The 24,013-nt window shown below is 36.1% G+C and overlaps 2 protein-coding genes across 3 annotated transcripts in view; both read right to left on the bottom strand.

Moving 5' to 3' along the window:
* The window catches only part of LOC311085633 (uncharacterized protein), a 28,877-nt gene extending 24,765 nt beyond the window's left edge, over positions 1-4,112 (bottom strand). For both annotated transcript variants that reach the window (XM_084118174.1, XM_084118173.1), the window contains exons 1-5: positions 3,943-4,112; positions 2,856-3,029; positions 2,552-2,716; positions 807-980; positions 431-604 (exon numbers count right to left, since the gene is read on the bottom strand). In XM_084118174.1, the coding sequence (XP_083974300.1) occupies positions 431-604; positions 807-980; positions 2,552-2,716; positions 2,856-2,887 (545 nt within the window). In that variant the 5' untranslated portion in view covers positions 2,888-3,029; positions 3,943-4,112. The remainder of the gene's footprint in view (positions 1-430; positions 605-806; positions 981-2,551; positions 2,717-2,855; positions 3,030-3,942) is intronic.
* A 180-nt stretch (positions 4,113-4,292) lies between these two features.
* LOC311085892 (NACHT, LRR and PYD domains-containing protein 3-like) lies at positions 4,293-23,991 on the bottom strand (the record flags this gene model as incomplete). The annotated part of the gene is made up of 14 exons (XM_084118511.1): positions 4,293-4,467; positions 4,575-4,745; positions 4,898-5,071; positions 11,615-11,785; positions 13,362-13,535; positions 13,724-13,894; positions 14,075-14,248; positions 14,513-14,686; positions 16,476-16,649; positions 16,873-17,043; positions 17,241-17,411; positions 17,529-17,699; positions 18,595-18,765; positions 22,994-23,991. 14 exons carry the CDS (start codon positions 23,989-23,991, stop codon positions 4,293-4,295), a joined length of 3,240 nt encoding a protein of 1,079 aa, XP_083974637.1.
* Positions 23,992-24,013: the final 22 nt, after the last annotated feature.

Consider the following 24,013-nt stretch of genomic DNA (forward strand, 5'->3'; position numbering starts at 1 on the left):
GTCACGTGCATTTAAGAGCACATAAACATTTATTGTTTGAATTTCATAATAAAATTAACAGAATTTTAAAATTGATACGTTGCTTCATATTAAAAGTTACAAAGAAATTACAAAGCTTTTTGCGATTATTGGATTGCAGAAGAGTTTTACGAGTTTTACGTAGCCATGACCCATCTTTGCTTGCAAATACTGCAATCTTTTGGAAATCTTTTCTCTTTACTTTTGTCAGTTAAATAAAGGTTCAAGAGAATTAACAAATCACACATTTTTGATTTTATTGTCCCAACTTCTCTGGTTATGGGATTGTACACCCACAAAGTACTTGATGACAACATACTGTACAGTAATTACTGAGAATTAATTTGTTTTGGTCAACTGATTTTGTTTGAGATACCTTAAATGTGTATCTATAAATTGACACAATACTCACATCAGTGTGTTGATTTTACAGTGTTTATCCTGCAGTAGAGCAGCGATTTGATTCACTTGTGTGTCTCCTATTTTATGTGTATTCAGATTCAGCTCACTCAGGAATAATGGGTTTTTACCCAAATGTTTAATCACATAATGACAGGCTTCATCGGCAGCAGGACTTTGTAATAATCTAGAAACAAAGGAAGTACATTGATAGTTCACAACTGTACACCGCAGAGCTGTCTTCTACAATAACAAAGATCATCACAAAGATTTTCACACCAAATGCAACAATGTAAAATGTGAATGTAAAGATATGGTAAAATAATTTAATTCTCTTTCAGATAAAATCTTAAAACTATTGCACTTTAATATTTGTAGAAAGCATTTACCTCAGTGTCTTCAGTTGACAGTTTGGATCCTGTAGTAAATCATTGAGCTCCTTCACTCCTGATTGTCCAGGATCATTTCCTCTGAGATCCAGCTCTATCAGGTGTGAAGGGTTTGATCTCAGAGCTGAAGCCAGAGCTTTATAACCTTCTTCTGTAATGCTGCAGTCTGAAAGTCTAGAACACATGAGAACCTTAAGTAAAATGATCACTGCTGCATTTTACATTAATTAATGTCAGCAAAATAGTCTGAATCACAAAATTATTTTGACTAAATCACACTACAGTTGAATACATCATCGGATATGCAGTTAAACTGCCTCTAGTTTTATTTTGTCATTAGCTTTGCAGTTATTAATTATAACTAATCAACTCACACATAGTTTCAGACAGGTTTGGATTGCATTATAGTTCCTTTTCATATACATCATAAACAGATTACTTAATTTTATTTCCAAAGTTCCTTAGAGCCTACAACAGCAAACGAAACAAAACCAAGAAAACAATAGGAAAAAAATGACAAATTATTTTTTTTCTTTATTAAATTACCTTTGATTATCTTTGGCATGCATTATTTATTTATCCTACTCTCTCTTTTAGAGAGAAACACAAACACAGAGATAACCTACTAATGTTATCAAAAATATTTTGACTGAAATATCTGAAATGATTCCAATATTTTTATCTATATCGATAAACCGATACCAGCTCCCCATTCTCTTCTCTCCAATGGCGAATTGACATAATCCTCTCACTCCCCCATCTCATTTGCTTGCTGGTATTGTGTATAATTTTACTCATTTCCGCAGGTATCGCGCTTGTAGGATTAAAAATAATCCAAGATATTTGAAAATGAACAAAGACGTTTGCTTTTACTGAAATAAACAAAAATATTTGTTTTTACTGTTTTCCACCCCCTCTTTCTTACCCCAAGGACCATTTGGAATACCTAAAGTCAAAGAGATGCTGATAATGATCAAGGCCTGTAGGCCAAGATGTGTTTACATAAGTGTCTTCTAATTGTCACACCTTTAGTATGGTGGGGTAAGTTGTAATTATCTGATTGGTAAATTTAAACATCTCACATTTGGGTTTTGGTCACATGGTCACGGAAGGGATAAAGAAGATTGTAACTATTGCTGTGTCTCTTGATTCTCTTGCTCCCATTCTTGGGGCTCTCACTCTCTTTGCCTCTTTTCTTTGTCTCTTACCATCTATACTTTCTTTCTAAACTCTCGAAAGATTGATAAAAAAAACGCACAGGAAACATTATATACGACCCCGCCAAATCACAGAGATGCCGATTCAAACGGGACTAATATTATCACGGGACCTCTGCGTTCGGCGAAATATGGTAGGTCATTTGCAGGGGAATTTTTACTTCACAAATAACAGACATGGCCGATTCGCACGGGATTAAGATCACATACAACCTCCGCAATTATTACAAATAACTAGAGGTCACCATGGTAATACTTATCCCATGCGAATAGGGCTTAAGAAAGTAGATTCTGTGATTGTTGCATATGTATGGTTTGAGTTTGTTTCTCAATATCATGCTTAATGTAGGAAATATGTAATTGTGAACCAGTGTTATTAAAGTTATAACCACTGTCTGTTAAACAACATTTTAAAAAACTATTCTTACATTTTATCCCCCCACTTCTTGAGGTGAGCGGACTCAAATATGTATAATTGAAATGTGAATGCTGTGGTGTTGAATGTAGCTGATGGTGAAATATACTCACTTCAGTATCTTCAGCTTAGATTTCTTCAGTCCCTCACAGATTTCTTTGACTCCTGATTCCAGCAGATGGCTGTTGTTCAGGTTAATCTCTTTCAGGATGGTTTTGGAGGAGAGAACAATAGCTAGAACTGAACAGCTTTTCTCTGTCAGCTCACAATTATTCAGCCTAAACACAAACATATTTATCATTTAGCACATCTTTAACACACATCAAATTGACAGGTCTTCATATCTGCTCACACATGTGACTGATAGGCTTTTATAATGAATAATCAGAGAATAATGTATAAATCATGTTTACTCACTTGATTTTCTCCACTTTGCTATGAGAGTCCATCAAAAGAGCAGAGAGCTTCTCCCAATCCAGATCTCCTAGTTTATCTCCACTCAGATCCAGTTCTGTCAGTAATAATGGACTTGTACCGAGAACGTTAGTGAGATAATCACATGCTTCCTCTGCAGCAGAACTTTTCAAAAACCTACAGGAAGCAGTATTAAAGATTAGAAAAAAGTAATGTATTACTTAAAATCATAATAGGAATTTTACAATTAATGGGAGCCCCTCGGAAATGAAACAGAACATATCATGTTTTAACTAGTAATTCAACAAGCAGATTCACTCTTTGTATAAAAACTTTTAGATGCAACACTGTTGTTTTTAACCAAGTTAGTGTCTCATATCGCTCTGTGGAGATTATTTCAAAATCTATGCACCTTGCATTGTATTTGGACATTTATCTGCTTTAAGCAATGATATACATATACCATTTTCATGTAATATAAGTAATACAGAAAATAGAAAGATATGTTTTTGTTGTGTTTTCACTTATTACTCAACACACAAACAGAATACATAAACAGCACAAATTTACTTACAGTAGACAATGAAAATGAGCAAAAAAATAATACTCCCACAGAGATGTGATGTGAAAATTTGGTCTAAACATGCGACACTGCCTGACAAATATGCCAATCATTCGCAGATTTTCTCTGGTAAACACAAATATACCACAACTACTTATTTGAGAAAATATTAGTGGAAATTCTCTTACAGTAAAATCTTCCCTAGTGATTGAACAATAAAATATATGCTACTGATATATTGTGCATCTCTAGTACAATGTAGAATTAATGTGTAGTTAATGTAATATCTTAATCTTAAATTTACATTTATGATAATTACTTCCAGTTTCATTGACAAAATATGCATTGTACAGATAAAATAAATAAGTATAATTTCCTAAAAATTATGTAATCATTTGTTTTGTCATTGTCGCACAAAACTTGTGTCAGACTCAAATTAAGTTGAATTTCTCAGGAGTTTAATTTCTTTGAATTGCAATACAGAAAACATCAGTGGCTTATTTCGAAATATTTGAAAGCATTTATCACCTGATGGTCTTCAATTTACAGCGCCCATCCTGTAGTAAATCATTGAGCTCCTTCACTCCTGATTGTCCAGGATCATTTCCTGTGAGATCCAGCTCTATCAGGTGTGAAGGGTTTGATCTCAGAGCTGAAGCCAGAGTTTTATATCCTTCTTCACTGATACTGCAGTTAGAGAGTCTATATATGAACAAGCAGAAATGCATGTTACATGCTAAAATAAACAAAATAGACATTTAGATGTTATTGTCTGAATCATAGGAAAAATAAATGTAACCCTAATTGTAAAATAAAAATATTGCCATGGAAAGTGTGAAAATTATAAGTGTGTTAGTATTATAAACTTATTTATCAATTCACCTAAGTTTCTCTACTTTCAAGTTTTCTTTCAGTCCATCAGAGAGCAGCTTCACTCCTAAATCCTGCAGATTATTTTTGCTCAGGTCAAGATCCGTCAGAGTAATGGAGCCTGAACTGAGAACTGAAGCCAGAGCTGAACAGCTTTCCTCTGTTAGATCACAATTACTGAGCCTGAAAAAAAAAGAATAATAATAAAGCATCAATGCAAATTTTTGCACATCACAATATTGCTGTGATTGCTGTGGTGTTGAGTGTAGCTGATGGTGAAATGTACTCACTTCAGTATCTTTAGCTCACACACAGGATTCTTCAGTCCCTCACAGATTTCTTTGACTCCTGTGTCTACCAGACGGCTGTTGTTCAGGTTCATCTCTTTCAGGATGGTTTTGGAGGAGAGAACAGTAGCTAGAACTGAACAGCTTTTCTCTGTCAGCTCACAATTATTCAGCCTAAACACAAACACATTATTATTTATCATTTAGCACATATTCAACACACATAAGAACAACAGGTCTTCATACCTGCTCACACACGTGACTGACAGTCTTTTATAATTTATATAAACCAAACAGTTATAATGCATAAAATCATGTTGACTCACTTCATTTTCTCCACTTTGCTATGAGAGTCCATCAAAAGAGCAGAGAGCTTCTCTCCATCCAGATCTCCTAGTTTATCTCCACTCAGATCCAGTTCTGTCAGTAATAATGGACTTGTACCCAGAACTTCAGTGAGATACTCACACGCTTCCTCTGCAGCAGGACTTTTCAAAAATCTAAACAAATTAGATTATAATTTTACATAACAATCTTAAAATTGAATGCCTTTTGCAGCCTCCTTCCTCTTTAATTGGCCCAGTTAATGTACATATTCTGTGGTTAGTGTCTTAGTGCAAAGTTCTGATTTCGGTTATTTTGGAGAAAATAACCGAAACATTCTAAAAACATTCTTTTTATTTTTTTTTATTTTTTTTTATAACCAGAAGCTAACATTCACTGTGCTGTTCTCTATGAACATTCTGCTCTCATTCTATTAACAAGTTGTAGTAAAGTGTCACCTTCTGTTCAAAGTTAAGTATTGCATATAATATGGTTTACGTCCTTATATGATGAAATTACAGCAGCAGCAGCAGCAGGGATAAGCTTGTGGTCATGGCTACTATTGATCCTATTGATTGATTTAAGTTGATTTTAAGGCACTTTCGGTATGTAGATATTGCTAAATTATAATTCCTATTTAGTTAAAATTGTTATATCTTATATGCCATATGGTAATTTATTTTCTTTATTTCGGGAATTACACAATCTGCTCTGATACAGTTGATGCTAACTATAGCCTATGTGATATAGAGCCTTTTTTGTGCTTATGTGAACGTGTTATTGACTCTGTACACTTACAGTAGAATTCTGTATTTTGTATTTCTACAGTTTTACGTTCTTCCTTAGACAGCAGTAAAGGTTTAAAAATGATCCCTGCAACTATTGTCTTTGGGAGGCATTATCTGACTGCATACTCAATCAAGGCATTTGAGATAAAGGGCAGAATGTTCATAATAGACTAAACATATTTTTTTGTGTTAGTTTTTAAAAGTTAACAGACATTAATAATTTAATTACTGAATAATTGTTGTGCTTCGGGCGACCCGAGTTCGAGTCCCAGCTCGTGGACCTTTCCCGATCCCGATCCCTAATTTTCCTTAGTCGGTTTAATTAGTCATTTCATTCACCTGCATCTTGTTAATTAACTTGTTAGGTTCCCTTTGTTTGGTCATGCTTATAAGCCTTCTGTTCTCCCTCAGTGTTTGTCGGTTAACGTTAGCATGCATGTTACTCAAACGTTTATTCCCTGATTCCAGAATATTGTTATTAAAGTCTATCTCCTAGTATTATTCCTCATCTTCGTGTGCTTTATACTAGGGATGGGCGATCTTGCCAAAATTTTATATCTCAATCTTATATAAAAAAAATATATATAAATTCACGATCCATGGTCTGAATCGCGATCTTCCATATTTTTAAAATGTAGCCTACTATGGAGAATATCCAGACTGGAACAAGCCTATGGACTTATCTACAACCCCAAATCAGAAAAAGTTGGGACACTGTACAAATTGTGAATAAAAACAGAATGCAATGATGTGGAAGTTTCAAATTTCAATATTTGATTCAGAATACAACATAGATGACATATCAAATGTTTAAACTGATAAAATGTATCATTTTAAGGGAAAAATAAGTTTATTTTAAATTTCATGGCATCAACATCTCAAAAAATTTGGGACAAGGCCATGTTTACCACTGTGTGGCATCCCCTCTTCTTTTTTATAACAGTCTGCAAACGTCTGGGGACTGAGGAGACAATTTGCTCAAGTTTAGGAATAGGAATGTTGTCCCATTCTTGTCTAACACAGGATTCTAGTTGCTCAACTGTCTTAGGTCTTCTTTGTTGCATCTTCCTCTTTATGATGCACCAAATGTTTCTATGGGTGAAAGATCTGGACTGCAGGCTGGCCATTTCAGTACCCGGATCCTTCTTCTACGCAGCCATGATATTGTAATTGATGCAGTATATGGTCTGGCATTGTCATGTTGGAAAATGCAAGGTCTTCCCTGAAAGAGACGACATCTGGTTGGGAGCATATGTTGTTCTAGAACTTGGATATACCTTTCAGCATCGATGGTGCCTTTCCAGATGTGTAAGCTGCCCATGCCACACGCACTAATGCAACCCCATACCATCAGAGATGCGGGCTTCTGAACTGAACGCTGATAACAACTTGGGTTGTCCTTGTCCTCTTTAGTCTGGATGACATGGCGTCATTTTGATTCGTCTGACCACAGAACAGTTTTCCACTTTGCCACAGTCCATTTTTAATGAGCCTTGGCCCAGAAAAAAAACACCTTTGCTTCTAGATCCTGTTTAGATATGGCTTCTTTTTTGACCTATAGAGTTTTAGCTGGCAACGGCGAATGGCACGGTGGATTGTGTTCACCGACAATGTTTTCTGGAAGTATTCCTGAGCCCATGTTGTGATTTACATTACAGTAGCATTCCTGTATGTGCCGTCTAAGGGCCCGAAGATCACGGGCATCCAGTATGGTTTTCCAGCCTGGACCCTTACGCACAGAGATTGTTCCAGATTCTCTGAATCTTTGGATGATATTATGCACTGTAGATGATGATAACTTCAAACTCTTTACAATTTTTCTCTGAGAAACTCCTTTCTGATATTGCTCCACTATTTTTCACCGAAGCATTGGGGGAATTGGTGATCCTCTGCCCATCTTGACTGCTGAGAGACACTGCCACTCTGAGAGGCTCTTTTTATACCTAATCATGTTGCCAATTGACCTAATAAGTTGCAAATTGGTCCTCCAGCTGTTCCTCATATGTACATTTAACTTTTCCGGCCTCTTCTTGCTACCTGTCCCAACTTTTTTGGAATGTGTAGCTCTCATGAAATCCAAAATGAGCCAATATTTGGCATGACATTTCAAAATGTCTCACTTTCAACATTTGATATGTTATCTATATTCTATTGTGAATAAAATATAAGTTTATGAGATTTGTAAATTATTCCATTCCTTTTTTACTCACAATTTGTACAGTGTCCCATCTTTTTCTGATTTGGGGTTGTATTTGCACAATGTAAATTACAGTATTGCATGAAACATCAGTTGTCAAAATAATCATTAAACTAGTGGTCGACCGAAATAGTTTTTTTTAATGGCTGATGCTGATATCTTAAAGAGCAGGCTGGCCAATTTAAATCTCTATCCCTATCTATCTATATACAAGTAAACAGACTTATTTTAGATTGTAACTTCTTGATTCTGTAATCATAAGTATTTTTCACAAATAAAGAAATTGTTTGAAAACAAAAATTAATAAAAATTGTAGCCAACTAGGCAGCAAGTTTGTGCGCATAGGAATTTTTTTTTTTTTCAAATAAAGACATGGTAACATTACATTTTGGGTGCACACAATGAAAATTACGAATATGGCATAGTCGGCACCTGAATATGGCGCAACATAGTTTGAAATCAAGGGTTTAAAGTTTGTCGATCGTGGGTCTCCAGTAAAGTTGAACTACGGACTGTCCGTCACGCAGGGTTGTAGTCGAGTCACTAACTGTCGAGTCCGAGTCGAGTCTCGAGTCCCCAGTGTTCGAGTCCAAGTCCAAGTCACCAAAGAAGAGTCCGAGTCGAGTCTCGAGTCCCCAGTGTTCGAGTCTGAGTCACCAGTGCACAGACAGCATTCTTTCTTGCCGTCCCTCTTATTCAGATCTATCCATATGTCAGCTCTTCTCTTTCTCCCATGTTTAAACATTTTATTAGACATGCATCAAGCGCATGCCAACTCATGTCCCGCCGGATAGATTAGCACGTTACAATTCGTGTAAGCACCCAAATCGTCCCTCCCTAATTTTTATAACCTATTTAGTCAGAAACTTCATCCAAAGTCAATAATTTTATGAATGCTAAAGTTCGATTTTATCCTTGAGTCCGAGTTAAAGTACGAGTCATCAGTCCGCAAGTCCAAGTCTCGAGTCCAGAGAATAGAGTCTCAAGTTGGACTCGAGTCCAGAGAATAGGGACAAGTCTGAGTCCAGGACTCGAGTACTCCATCACTGCCGTCACGCACAGTAACACGTTCATGCAGGCTACAAATGCACACTTCAAAATATCTGACAGCTAGATTTGGTTAAATCTGCAATGTATGTAAAATTAAATATTTATTAGATATTCAAAAATCTGTTTAAATGATATAAATGGTATAAATTCGCTGAATGTTGACGGTAAATGAGAAAGTATTAACAGCGTTTGGCTTTCTGTTACTAATAATATAAAAGCAAACGCTATAATTTTTTAGCATACCATTTTCTTTGTTTAACAGATTGATGTAATAACGTATTAGATATGATTTGACTGTTAAACAGAGACCGTAAACTAATGAACACTGAGAATGTGAGCAATGTATGGTGCTCAGGCGATGACTTTCTCAATCAGGCGTTCTCAGCGCCGTCAAAATAAAGTATGACGCTCCGTCAAAATAAAAGTCCCGCTATTACGAGGACATAAAAGATCACAATCTCTGCGATTCGCTTGAAAAGTAGATCATGGACGTCTTCAAGATCAATCACGATATAAAATCGCCAGATCGCCCACCCCTATACCACGTAACGTGACAATGGAATAGGTATCATTTTAAAGGTTAGAAACTCAGCTTTTTAATGCATCTAAAAAATCTTAACAAATGGCGAGTAGTCCCTATAAAAAGGAGTGTACTGCCGTTCTGCACAACCAAGCTGCAAAAAAAATAACAATATTCTTCAAAACTACTGCCTTGATCAATGCAAAATGTGTCATTTGAAAGCTGAACTTGAATTTATGACATACAATGAATTTAGCCATTTTAATTTAATTCCTCAGAATTGTGGAGTAATTTTCTGATAAAAAAAAAGTTTTTCATAATTTTTCAAATGTACTGTAATATGTCAAAAACATCATACAGATCAGATAGTCATTTGTTATTTAAAAGGTCTTACAGAGTAAAATATATAAAGTAATAAACTTTGACTAAACTTGAGTGAGTGTTTGTACGTGAAGCCCCGCAACACCCATACGTAAATAATATACAGCATTTGTCACATTTTTGCTCGTAACTTCATGAAACATGCTCTAATTGTGGAAAATAGCACATCAGCTTAGAGCACATTCTCAATAGACCTTTATTACAGCGGAATTGATTACCGGAAGTGCTTTTTGAAGCAGTGTATCGATTCTTCCGGTTATGTAGTGTACAGGATTTTCAAACTCAAAAGGAACTTCAAGTTTTTAATCTAACATAAGCCGTGGCTCGTAAACATATGTGATTATTTCACCACACGATGTCAGTGCTCGTATAGATATTGACCGCGACGCGCAGTGTGAGTGAGAACTGAAGTATAAGATCAGAATGAACATTTCTATTAATTTGTATTAAATATTAAAAATGATTCGATGTAATTTTTCATTGACAATCATTTCACTGTATGTAATTCACACATTTATGCCAAAATTCATCACACTGCCAACGCGTTAACCTACAGTTTACGATAAATTAGGGTAACACTATTTTGATAGTCCACTTTAGACATTCTACTAACTATAAGTAACGTCAACTAACTGTCATTAGAGCATTAGTAGACCTTCTGCTTAATATTTGCTAATACTTTATTTTGTTCGTCGACCAACAGACATTCTACTGACTATAAGTAACTTGGCAACTTATTCTCCTAACCCGAACCCTAACACCTAACCATAACCTACCAGTCTACTACAGCCTACTAATACTCTAATGACAGTTAGTTGACATGTAGTTAAAAAGTTACTTAGTAGAATGTCTAAATTTAATTATTATTATTATTATTAATTAATTCATCTATTTTCATACTGTTCTTATGAAAAGAGTTTTAGTTCAACCATGGTAACCACAAATCAACCATGGTATAGTTTAGCTATGGTAGGCTGGCTATTTGTAGTATAACTAATACAAATGGTAATTAGTCCGCGAAAAAAAAAAACAAGGTTCTACATTTATCTATAATAAAACAATGATTCATTTTTGTAAGGGTGTTTATCAGTGAAATTCAGTTAAAAATTCAAATTCAACCGGTATGAAATATGATCAGTAAAAGAAAAGCACTGTTAATGAAGATGAGCACTGGACTGCGTCAGGTTAGTTTGGAAATAAATGTATTTATTATTCAGAATGCACATTTTAAAGGGAAATATATTTATAGGAGGAACATTTGAAGTGGTTGAAGATATAATGTAAACATCCTCAGTTAAGAAATGCATAAGTCTACTACACATGAACGTACTCCTACGTAGAAGGACCGTATCAGTCACACCCATGCTTTCCTAAATTCTTTTTGTGTAGGGAAATCATGAAAATGAGGTAAGGGTGTCTTCCTTGTTTAGAATTAGAGCAGCCGCATGGCTGCAGTAACATCATCGAGAGGATTCAGGCATTAGTTTTGATTGTGTTCAATTTGTTGTGATGGTACCGGAAGTAGCGATACACTGCTTCGCTTTCCAGAAACAGGAAATGTGATAAAGGTCTATTAAAACTAGCTGACTGGGTTATTTGAGACGGTCAGTTTATTTTTCAAAAACATTGATGCATCATATTCTAGCAGGTATTTTTTTCTATTCATATGTTCATAATTTCATAGACATGTTTTCATGTTATATCTTTATTTGTCAATGTAAATTTTCTAAACAGTTTTAAAATATTTTCATCATGACGTACTTTATAAATTTAAAACACTCACCTCGGTGTTACTTTACAGTCTGTTTTTTGTGATACATCTAGGAGCTGCTTCACTCCTGATTGTCCAGGATCATTTCCTCTGAGATCCAGCTCTATCAGGTGTGAAGGGTTTGATGTCAGAGCTGAAGCCAGAGCTTTATAACCTTCTTCAGTGATACTGCAGTCTGAAAGTCTGTAAAACAAAAATCAAGCGTAGCGTCAGTTCTGGCAGGTCATGTTAATCAACTCGCATCAGCTGACTCTCAGCTGATCCACGTCTACCTATAGCAATACGACACCCATCACAGCATCCACATACAAGCTCCTTCAGTATTATGAACAGCTATCGTGTTTCTCAGGAGCTAATTACCCTCTTCCATCCCCAGCTCCTCCTCTCCAGTCAGGATTTGGCATTCTGATTCCCATGTGAATCAGACCAAATTCTCAAATTATGTTGTACATTAAAATATTGAAATAATGATATCTGCTATACATTCATGTTGGCTTTGTTTACCATTGGGGGAGGGGGGGGGGGGGGGGGTTGCGCAGAGAGTTCTTGCCCAGAACAGAACCATACATACTCCTTTTGCAGTGCGTATGCAGTACAGGAGCATCACGCTTTCACATATGCTGTGCTTGCCGTGCGCAACTGATCCACGGCTGTACCACAAACCAGTTACTCACTTTTTGTATTTCAAATCCAGAAGTTATCAGCAACTTTTATTTAAAAACAGTTTTGTCAGCATTGCTATTCTCTTTGTAGCCTACATAAACACTCTTTAATAGATATTACCATTTAAACAATTTAAACAACGTATTATTCAATGCATTACTTCTATAGATTATATATTAAGTTGCTCAAGCAAGTGATAAAATATTTAACCATGTACTTCGCAAAAATCGCAAACATTTTAAATTAAAACTTAAAATTGAAAATAACAGTAGACTCATACCTTTTCTTTTGCATAATTTAAATCTTTATACAATAAATCTAGCATGTCAAAGAACTTGTTTTTCCACCTCCACGAATACGAATGATTGTCATTCATTATGTCGCCTTGTTGAGGTAAATGGTAGTTTTCCTTGCTTTACCCCGGTCATAAAGTAAAAAGATGACTGTGAAAAATAGTAGTAGGCTATTCAATTAAATGCATTTATGGTGAGATTACTACATTTTGTTTAATTAAATGCATTTATGATTAAATTACTACATTTTCATGTGAATCTGTGTTCATTTTGACCACGAACCATGCGCTGTCATTTTAATTCAGCGCGTGCAGCACAGCAAAAATAGACTTGATGCGGAAACGATCGCTGCACTGCTGTATACGCACCGCTCCTGGAACGGATCGCCGGACCGCATCCGCGTGCAGTGTGAAAGCTCTAGCCTGTTAACATGGGTATGGAAAAAAATACGCACCGCAAGCGGAGTATGTGTGAAACGGACGTAACTGTATGCTAATTGTCAATCGTATTTGACGATAGTGGTCCTGACAGAAATAAGTCGTTAATTCTTTGTTTGGACAGAGATTAGTTGCAGGCTTATAAATGCATTCTGACAAACTACTTGGAGCTCCTAAACCACATTTACACAATTTATTTATTTGTGATATTTAAAATCAGTGACATGAAAAGTCAAATGGTCCAAAAAGTGAAACTGAGGAGTAAAACTGAAATTTAAGCCAGTTTAATTTTCAGTTATTCTGATAAAAGGAGCATTTACAAATGCATATTAACATTCAGAAATGTTGATAAATAAAAATACACACTTGAGTTTCTCCAATCTGCATTGTGCATTTTTCAGCAGAGGACAGATACTCATTATTCCAGAGTTTCCAAGTTTATTCCCACTCAGATCCAGCTCTATCAGGTTTGAAGGGTTTGAATTAAACGCTGAAGTCAGAGCAGAACAACCTTCTGCTGTAATACTGTTATTATTCAACCTGAAGAGAAAGAAAACAAAGACAGGAAACATTCTTCAGTGTGTTTCAGCCACAAAAACTACAATGACAGAGATAGATAAATCTAAGATGGTTAATTGAATAGCCCCAAAACAGCAATAACCGTATTTGATTAGAATCTGAAATGGATTAGATACTTTGCAGAGAATATAACAATATAAAATACTCACATCAGTTTGTTGAGTTTACAGTGTTTATCCTGCAGTAGAGCAGAGATCTGATTCACTTTTGTGTCTCCTAGTTTACGTTTGCTCAGATTCAGCTTTCTCAGGAGTAACGGGTTTTTACCCACAATTCCTATAACATACTGGCAGGCTTCCTCTGCAGCAGGACCCAAAAACCTGCAGAAGGGAAGATGAATTAACTTTGCATAATGAAAAACAGCATCTGATTTTGATAGAAAAATGTGTAAAATGTTTTTTCTAGAATTTATTTTGATCCAACAGACAGTATTAGTTAAATAATATTTTTGCAAACAATTCACCTGTATTTAATTTTTGTATTATTTCATCGCGTCTCACCTTAGTGTCTTCAGTTGACAGTTTGGATCCTGTAGTAAATTATTGAGCTTCTTCACTCCTGATTTTCCAGGATCATTTCCTCTGAGATCCAGCTCTATCAGATGTGAAGGGTTTGATCTCAGAGCTGAAGCCAGAGCTTTATAACCTTCTTCTGTGATATTGCAGTCTAAAAGTCTAAATAATAAAATTGTAATCAATTACTCATTAATTATTTCAATATTGCATTACACCATTAAGACATTTATAATGTGCAGCACCTCAAAAAGATCAATGTTTTTCAATAGCTATATAACATGTTTTATGCATGTTGTGCAAAAATGCATTCACTGCTGACTACAGTACCTCCCAAATATTATGTTTACCAACATTTTAAACTTTTTTTACAGGCCAGCTTTAGGCTTCAACTTTGATTCATGTTTACATGAGCTGAATTCAGACCTGAGTATCTGCAGTGTACACTGTGAATTTCCCAGTAGACTGGAGACTTGTGTTACTCCAGACTCTCCTATTTTATTCTCACTCAGATCCAGCTCGATCAGGTTTGAAGGGTTTGAGTTAAAAGCAGATGCCAGAGCAGCACAACCTTCTTCAGTAATACAGGTGCTATTTATCCTGTAGAAAGAATGTGAAAAATATAGCTTCACGCAGCAATTAACTGGGTTCAAGCGCTTTAAGGCCTTTAAGCAAATACATAAAAAGGTATTATGTTTTATTTAGCAAACATTTAACCACCTAGATCATAGATGGAAACGACCATATACAGCCAAAACAGGCAATTTACTAAGGATATATATGTGTAGCCAAGTCAATAAAGGACACTGCTGAGGGTATCTGCAGAAGGTCCGTTTTGCCTTTAAATAGGCCACTTCCTATAAGTGGAATGGGTTGCAGTGCCTAAAATGTTTGGTGTGCATTTGGATGTTGGTTGCTGGAAGAACAAGCTGTGATAATATTTTAATAGATGTTATGGTTTTGAGCAGAGTGTTTTTAGTGCTCATTTATAATGTTTTGGGAACATTTTGATGTGTTGGCCAAAAGCCGGCGACTGTAGTGAAAATGACTCTGATGCAAATAGTGCAGGATAATGTCAGCTGTGCATAATCATTTGGTTGCCTTTTTCTCTTTAGTTTATATTTAGATGTGTTCTTTAAATGCCTTAATGCTGATTAAGTTTGGGTGGATGAGCAGTGGACGCTGAATCATCAGTACAGTATATTGCACGGGAGTGTTTACGATGTGTTAAAGTAGATTATGTTAATGTGTGAAATGATTAGTAGCAATATTTTTGTATATATCATGACAAATTACTCTTTTGTAGAGAAGTGTGCTTTAAATACCCTCACACTGGTTATGTTGAGCTGGATGAGCGGTGGATACTGAATGATCATTACAGCCTACTGCATGTGAGTGTTTATGATTTTTTAAAGCGGATCGTTTTATTGTATGAAATGAAATTCACTCTTACCTGTACAAGTGTGGTGTGGACATGTATTTATTTATTTTTGTTATTTTTTTTGCATTAGTGTGGTGTATAGGGAAGCTTTAATTTTTTGGGTTCATTTTATGTATTGTTTTTCTTTTGTTCGTTTTCTTTTTGAAGTGTTATGTTACCCTCCATAGTTACTGCCATCTTTTAAGAACAAGTTTTGCCGGTTTTTGAGTGAAATCAAATGAGAATCAATGTATTTAATAAAAGTGATGCTTTGTTTATAGTAAATTTGCCTTGAGTATATTCACTGAATTGAATTACCGTACAGGAAACCCTCAGGTGATCTGGGATTTCCTACCCAAAAGAAATTGGAGTAGCATAGCCAAGAGCAGTTAAAAAGCACCCCTTTTGCCCCATTACATATGTTTTAGCTTTTTCACAGAGCCAAAAACCTAGGACTAGTTCACAAAAGTAGGTTTTTTGAAATATTTAATGAAAGATTCGATTGACAGCGGTGGTCCTAGAGGCAAAGTTCCTCAGAATGAGGAGTTCTAACATATGCTATGAATGAGGTGGGCATGCACAAAAAATAGTGTGATTTGCGATCCCTTACTCAAATATATAAGACACTTGAGTCTGCGGCGAATGGTTTAGGAGTTATGAACCATTAAGTACTTTTGATTGCTGTAGCGCCACCATCAGGCAGATTGGGGTGAGCCTTGGTGACGATGTAGATGGGGTCTCTTCAACTTACAGTTTGGTCTGGCCGATCAATTTTAGGTGAAAATGCTGATCCTTGTTAAATGTTAACAATTACAATAGGGTTTCAGCACTACGTACTTGAACCTCTAACAAAGAGAACAAATCGATAATATCCAAATCTAAGCTATGCATACAATGATACAACTAATAGCTTGGCTACTGCTTCTATACATTAATATGATATTTGAATACATTTTTTGATTTACTTACTTCAGCTTTACCAGTCTGCACTCTACATTTGCAAACAGAGACGAGATGATCTTCATTCCTGAGTCTCTGAGAATACTGCGACCTAAATCCAGCTCTTTCAGATTTGAAGGATTTAAATTTAAAGCTGTAGCTAAAGCATTACAATCTTCTTCTGTTACGTGGGTTTTATTCAGACTGTATAAAGAGAAAACTAAGTGTCAGTACCTTAGTAAATATGTTAGTTAGATACTACTTTTACTGTTACGTTTATTACATATACTACTTTAAGTGACCATTGATAATGATGATGCAAATACAAAAGAAACATGGTAATTCGTTCAGCACTCATCATTCATGATAAATAAAATACAGGTTTAAAAGCACTTGAACTTGTCATCATAACAATGATACAACTTACATCAGTCTGTTGAGTTTACAGTGTTTATCCTCCAGTACGGGAACAAGTTTCTTCAATCCTGAGTGTCCCAGTTGACATTCATTTAGATTCAGCTCTCTCAGGAGTAACAGGTTTTCACCCAGAACATTAGTCAAATTCTGACAGACTTTCTCTGCTTCAGGACTCAAAAACCTGCAGAATGGAAATTGAACCAAATATAAATCAATAAGCAACTAAGCTTGATGTACCGGTAGTATTGTATTTGATTGATGAAAAAAGTCTGAAATGGTTCATCTTGAATTTGCTTTTATGGAAATATTTCAGTACTTTCATCAATTAATTTGCCTGCATATCATTCATTTTGTATTATTTCATCACATGTCAGTCACCTTATTGTTAGTTTACAGTCTAGTTTCTGTTGTACATCAAGGAGCTCCTTCACTCCTGATTGTCCAGGATCATTTCCTGTGAGATCCAGCTCTATCAGGTGTGAAAGGTTTGATCTCAGAGCTGAAGCCAGAGCTTTATAGCCTTCTTCTGTGATACTGCAGTCTGAGAGTCTACAGAAAAGAGATTTCAATCAAACATTGATCACTGAATATAGAGACAAACGAAATGCCCAGTGTTAGACACAGTAAATCTAGAGTCTAAAATTAATATGTTAGACATTAAATGACCTGAGTTTATCCAGTTTACAGTTCTCTTTCAGTCCATCAGAGAACAGCTTCGCTCCTGAATCCTTCAGATTATTATTGCTTAGGTCAAGATCCTTCAGACTGCTGGAGTCTGAACTGAGAACTGAAGCCAGAGCTGAACAGCTTTCCTCTGTTATCGCACACTGGCTGAGTCTGAAAAGTAAATGTCAATGTATTTGATTCAAACCAGCTTCACCAGCTTGAGGGGCAAGCTAGCAGACAGTAGCTAGCGCCTCTTGAGGCCAAGGGAGTGAGGTTTACTGCACAGCTCTTACTGTTTGGCCTCTGTTATAGTCTCATAGTTTGTCTCTCACACGTCTCATGATTGGTTTATGGTTAACATATAGCTAGCTGGATATCACTATCTTTCCTGATTCTTATAACTCTTTTCATTTGAACCTTGCCACAAAATGTTTTGCTGTGTAATAAAACAAAACTTGTAGTTGCCAAGTTACTTATAGTCAGTATAATGTTTGCTGGGGGACCAATAAAATAAAGTGTTAGCAGATATTAAGCAGACAGGCTACTAACACTTTAATGACAGTTAGTTGACATGTAGCTGCAAAGTTACTTATAGTTAGAATGTCTAAAGTGGACTATTGAAAAAGTGTCACCCAAATTTTAATTCCTAGGTTTCACGAATTCATTATGGTGAACTACCATTAACTCCCCTTAACTGTCAAACTGAAGGAGATGTAAATTAAGCATATTTGTTTCTGAAACAAAGTAGATAGTATAAATTGTAAAAACTAATAATTTGTTTACCACTTTACTAACTAACCCTCTCTTTCTTAGCATTATTCTTGCTAATTTGTAGGGTCCACTTCACACACACATGATTTGGCACAGGTTTTACGTTGGATGCCCTTCCTGTCACAACCTGAGAGTGCTGGGACACATTCATAATCACACACACACTGCAACAATTTGGCATATGCAATCCACCTTACCTGCATCTTTAAACATTTATAAAATTTATATTAACTGATCCATTATTTGTACACACACTTTGTAAAGTACACCTTTTGTCTGCTGTCACACAACTTACCTCAGTATCTCCAGTTTACACTTTACACTCTTCAGTCCAGAGCAGAGATGAATTACTCCTGAACTCTGTAGATTATTATTGTTCATATTCAGCTCTTCCAGATTGTTATCTGATTCGAGAGCTTTAGCCAGACTTGAACAGCTTTTGTCTGTTAAGTCACAATCGTTTAACCTACAAGAAATAATTTAGAATACAAAGAAAAAATTTATACAAACAATAGATTTGCTATACAAATATATATATAAAAAAATCCATTTATTAATTTTATACAAACAATAAATATACGACAGTAATATACCCTTTAACATGCATTGTAACCGCACGGTTGACCTTTTTTCGCAATCCAATTGCTATAATTAAAACCCCATTTTTTGCTCTTTGTCCTTATACCCTTCATTGAAAAGTGTGTGTGTAATGGTAATTATATCCACTGGCTGGCAATGCTGCTATATTGTTGCTTAGAAGCTGAAAACAAAACCGCACGTGTATTGACGCGACGCCACACTTCAAACACTGACTGAAATGGACACTTAAATTTGAGGCAATATTTTTTTTAAAGCGGATTTCATGTTCTAGACATCCTAACACTGGGCCCTATTTTAACGATCTGAAACGCAAGTGTCAAAGCGCAAAGCGCAAGTAACTTTGTGGGCGGGTCTCGGCGCTGTTGCTATTTTCCCGGCGGGTTAAATGACTCTTGCGCCCGGCGCAAATCTAAAAGAGGTTGGTCTGAAGTAGCTTCATTATTCATAGGTGTGGTTTGGGCGTAACGTGAAATAAACCAATCAGAGCATCATCCCACATTCCCTTTAAGAGCAGACACGCTTTTTCCTTGGCGTATTGCTATTATAACGGCGGATTTGCCAGGCGCGCGCCAGGAGCGGTTCACAGCCGAGGAGAGCAACGCTCTCGTCACGGCCGTAAAAGAGAGAGAAGTGACATTGGGGATGGAGAAACACACCCAAATTAGCTTCGATTAAACAGGCATATAATAATGTGGGTAAATGTGTAAGCTAGATGTATGCTTTTATAATAAATTGTCTATCTATCTATCTATCTATCTATCTATCTATCGTTTGTAATAATATGATTTGCAAAAATGAAAACTGCTGCTTCTGTGTAGATTAGAGAATCAAAGTGTATGCGCGTTGTGCACGCTATACATTATGGTCAAGCATGCGCCCTTAAAATAGCATAATTAACAACGCGCAACGCGCCACTGACTTTAGACTAGGTTTTTTCTGGCCAGTGGCGCAATTGTTTTATGGAACAGTAAAATAGCATCAGGGAACGTTTGCGCCGGAACACGCCTACTTTTTGCGCTGAACCGCCCCTGGGAGCGCAAGTGCATTTGCTAGTTTACCGACGTGCGTCTGTGGAGGGAAAAGTCCGCTTTGCGCGGGTGCAAAATAGGCATGATACATGCGTCGGTGTACAAAGTTAATTGCGCTGGGTGCAAGAGAGGGCCCACTATTGTCTTGAATGGCAGCAATGTGATGATACATTTCTTCTCTGTGTTACCGCAGAAAAAAATGTGTGACAGCTCGGTCGAGTTGCCCAGTTAGGGCAACCCTCGACAATGTGAGTAAATCACTCGCATATGTGAGTAAATTTCATTTTGGGCGACTAAATAATGTCTATCATTAGTCATCGGCTAATAAATTCTTAGATTTTACTCGCCAGTGTGTGTGTTTTAGATGCTAAGTATAAGTTTAGCATGGATATATTTTCACTTGCTTAACACTGACTGAGAGCTTGAGAGTTTCGCTCTCTGTCAAGCAATTCTGTACTAGTATTTCAAATTCAGCTGAGTGTACGTGTATTTGACGTACCGTAAACTCTAGTGTGAAGGCGCGCGACTTGTCGCGGTTCTCACACATGCAGAGAGAGAGAGAGAGAGACACTTGCAAACCACGCAAAATCGACGTGCTACATGTAAACGATATTCATTTTGTATTTTCCTGTCAAAATAACGGAGTTCGTCTGCTATTTTTCAGCTTTTAAGAACATGCAGAAGTTATGCCTGTTTCTCCGTAGTGTGTGGAAACTAATGCGCAAACGGCAATCTCATTGGATGGCACTCATCCCGGTTTTAATTTCAGCAAATCAGTTTGAGCGTATGCTGACAAAGTGATTAACATTCATGAACCCAGCAGCTCATGTGTTGTATATTTTCTTTATCAATTACTATTTATTTTACCAAAAAACTGAATGACCAACAATATCTTAAGATCCCATACACAAAAGAAATATATTTGAAATATATTTTCAGGATATATTTTGGAATATATGCAAATATTTGAAATTGGCCCAATAAATATATTTCATACTTATATTTCATATATTTTTGTTATATTTCAGAATATATTTCAATGTATTTTTTTCTGTATGGGTCCCCAAAAGTGTCAAAAATATATGTGGCATATATTCCAAATACATTGAAATATATTCTGAAATATAACAAAAATATATTAAATATAAGTATGAAATATATTTATTGGGCCAATTTCAAATATTTGCATATTCCAAAACATATCCTGAAAATATATATCAAGTTTTAGTTCTAATTACTATCATATCACAAATAATGCTTGATTATCATAATATAATGCTTGATTGACTGATTTTAAGAGTGTACATTTAGATAAAAAGCTATATATATATATATATAGACTACATTTAATGCCCTTATATTTATTTAACCTCATTTTCTCATGAGCCCGGTCGCAGTCTCTTTTTTTTCTGTATAGCACTCCGAAGTCCAAATTCTTTTGCATTTTACATCGGATGAATATCCAATTCTCACTGGTGATTGTCATTTGAACCTTTATGGATCGGCCATCAAATTAATACGTTTAACTATATGAAGTGCTGTGAAAAAGCACCATCTCCACCATCCTCACACGCAATAGCCTACTAGCCGAGACACCTTCTTTATGTGTACAGATGTGACGTAATGACGCAAAGACATGTACGAATTTTTCCTGTGGAAATCCACCAGTACCACTGGAATTAAAAACATTATTACAAGCTTACCATTTTGAATCGAGCTAAGGCAAGTAGATAGTGTCTGGCTGGCTGAACACTGGCTGGTTATGTACTTGCGTAAAAAAATATTTTGGATCATTTTTAACCCAAAAAAATTACGTACTGGAGCTATAAAGTCCAACTGAAATCAAAATTGACCCTATTTACTTTGTTAGCGCATATTACTAGTCTTGTGGTGAACAATTAATCCGTGCAAGTTAAAACACAGAAAAAAATTGTTTGCCGTTGTAATCTTTAATCAAAGTCTGAAAAGATACTTCCGGTCTGGAATGACGTCCCTTCTCTGATGACGTAGGTTTGAAGAATTGGTTTGGGAAACGTTTAACCACTCCCCTCAAACCGTTAGTCTGCTATGAGCAAGAGATGGAGAGGAGGAGCGCTAGAGTAAAACCCTGCCCTCTGTTCAATATTCCGTTTCACTGGGAAATACGTCACAGCACTGGAGAAAAGACGTTTGCAACTTCCGGTTCACGGGGAATTTAATGTTTTTATATGAAAAAAATTCAACTTCCATTGCACAAATGAAAAATTCCATCAATGCTTAATACTTGTCAGTTCATGCTGAGAAATACCCTAAACGGGCAAGTCAACCAGCTGTGTCCGCTTAGTGAACGTGTCATTTGAAAAAAAAAAAAAAAAGTTGCTAAGTGTCAAGAATACAATTTTAGCAATAAATTTTTTTTTGTTTTAGTGTGACTGTTAAAGGGTTAAGAGATAAAATTCAGTATACTCCCTAAAGATGATGCATACTATATTTAATTTTAAAGATGTTGTTTCTTCCTCTACAAAAAAATGGTAGGAAATATAGTTTCCTATGTGCTTAAAAATAGTTTAAACATTTTTACCTATCTTAATAATCAATAATGGTTATAGTTATCCATAACTATAATGATAAATTTTAAAGAGAATGTAAAATGTATAATGACCATGATAAAGAGACTCATAATTATCCATATAGTTATCCACAATTGTAAATGAATATGGTTAAATAACATTCGTAGTGGAGAGCACAGACTCTTTATAATCGTTTTAAAAATTGATGTTTTATTTTGTACTGGCATTCATAGGGTTAATGCGGGGAGTTCTAAAGCCCAGACGAGGAACTAGAGAATGAGTTAGGCTGGTGCGACTGTGTTATATTTGATCTGCATTATGATTAAAAGTTCAGAAACAGAACCAGGGCCCAGTGTCCTGCAGAGTTTAGCTCCAACCTTAATTAAAACATCTGAACCAACTAAATAAGCTTTTCAGAATTACTTGAAAATCACAAGATGAAGGAAGTTGGATATGACCTTTGTGGGGCAGTGGGCCTTCAGGGCCGGGTTTAAGACCTCTGCTTTAAATTACTTACAGAGCTCTTTTGGAGATTTTCATAACTTCCAACAGTCTAAAGAGACACTCGTCTGATTTCTTGAATTTCTGAAGATCAAATTCCTCCATCTCCTCCTCTGATGTCAACAACACAAAGGCCACAGCAGACCACTGGGCAGGTGAAAGGTCACCAGATGAGAGACTTCCTTCTCTAAGTTGAGTCTGAATCTCTTTCACCAGAGTTTGATCATTCAGTTCATTCAGACAGTAGAACAGATTGATGGATCTTTCTGGAGACAGATTATCTTCTAATTTCTTCTTGATGTACAGCACTATTTCCTTGTAGTTCTTGTCATTGTCATCTTGCTGTGTCAACAGTCCTCGTAAGAGTGGACGATTGGTCTGGAGTGACAGACCGAGGAGGAAGCGAAGGAAAAGGTCCAGGTGTCCATTGTCACTCTCAAGCGCCTTGTCCACTGCAGTCTTGAGCAAATCAATCATGGTTTCATTTTTGTTTTCCTGTTCTGTAGACTCATGGACAAACACACTTTTCTTCTTTATGTCTAGAAACAGATGTGCATAAAGGGCTGCAATAAACTCTTGAATGCTCAAGTGAACAAAGCAGAAAGTGGTACCAAGAATGATCCCTCTTTCCTCCTTAAAGATCTGGGTACACATGCCTGAATACACTGATGCTTTAGAGGCATCAATACCACAGTCTTCCAGGTCTGTGTCATAGAAGAGCAGGTTGTTTCTTTCCAGCTGATGAAATGCCAGTTTCCCCAGTGAAAGGATGGCATCTTTATCCCAAGAAACATCTGGTGCGTATTTTCCATCATACTTTCGTCTGCTCTGCTGGATCTGAAAGCGTAGAAAGTGTGTATACATTTGTGTCAGAGTCTTGGGAGTGTCTTCAGTATTTGATTCCTGCAGTGTTTTAGAGGCTTCATCAGACTGATTGTCATTATTTATTTTCTCTTCCAAAATGTTCTGGAGAACAGTGGCTGAGATCCAGCAGAAGACTGGGATGTAGCACATGATAAAGAGACTCTTTGATTGT

The sequence above is a fragment of the Abramis brama genome, assembly GCF_963993115.1.
Source record: "Abramis brama genome assembly, chromosome: 6".
NCBI lineage: Eukaryota > Metazoa > Chordata > Actinopteri > Cypriniformes > Leuciscidae > Abramis > Abramis brama.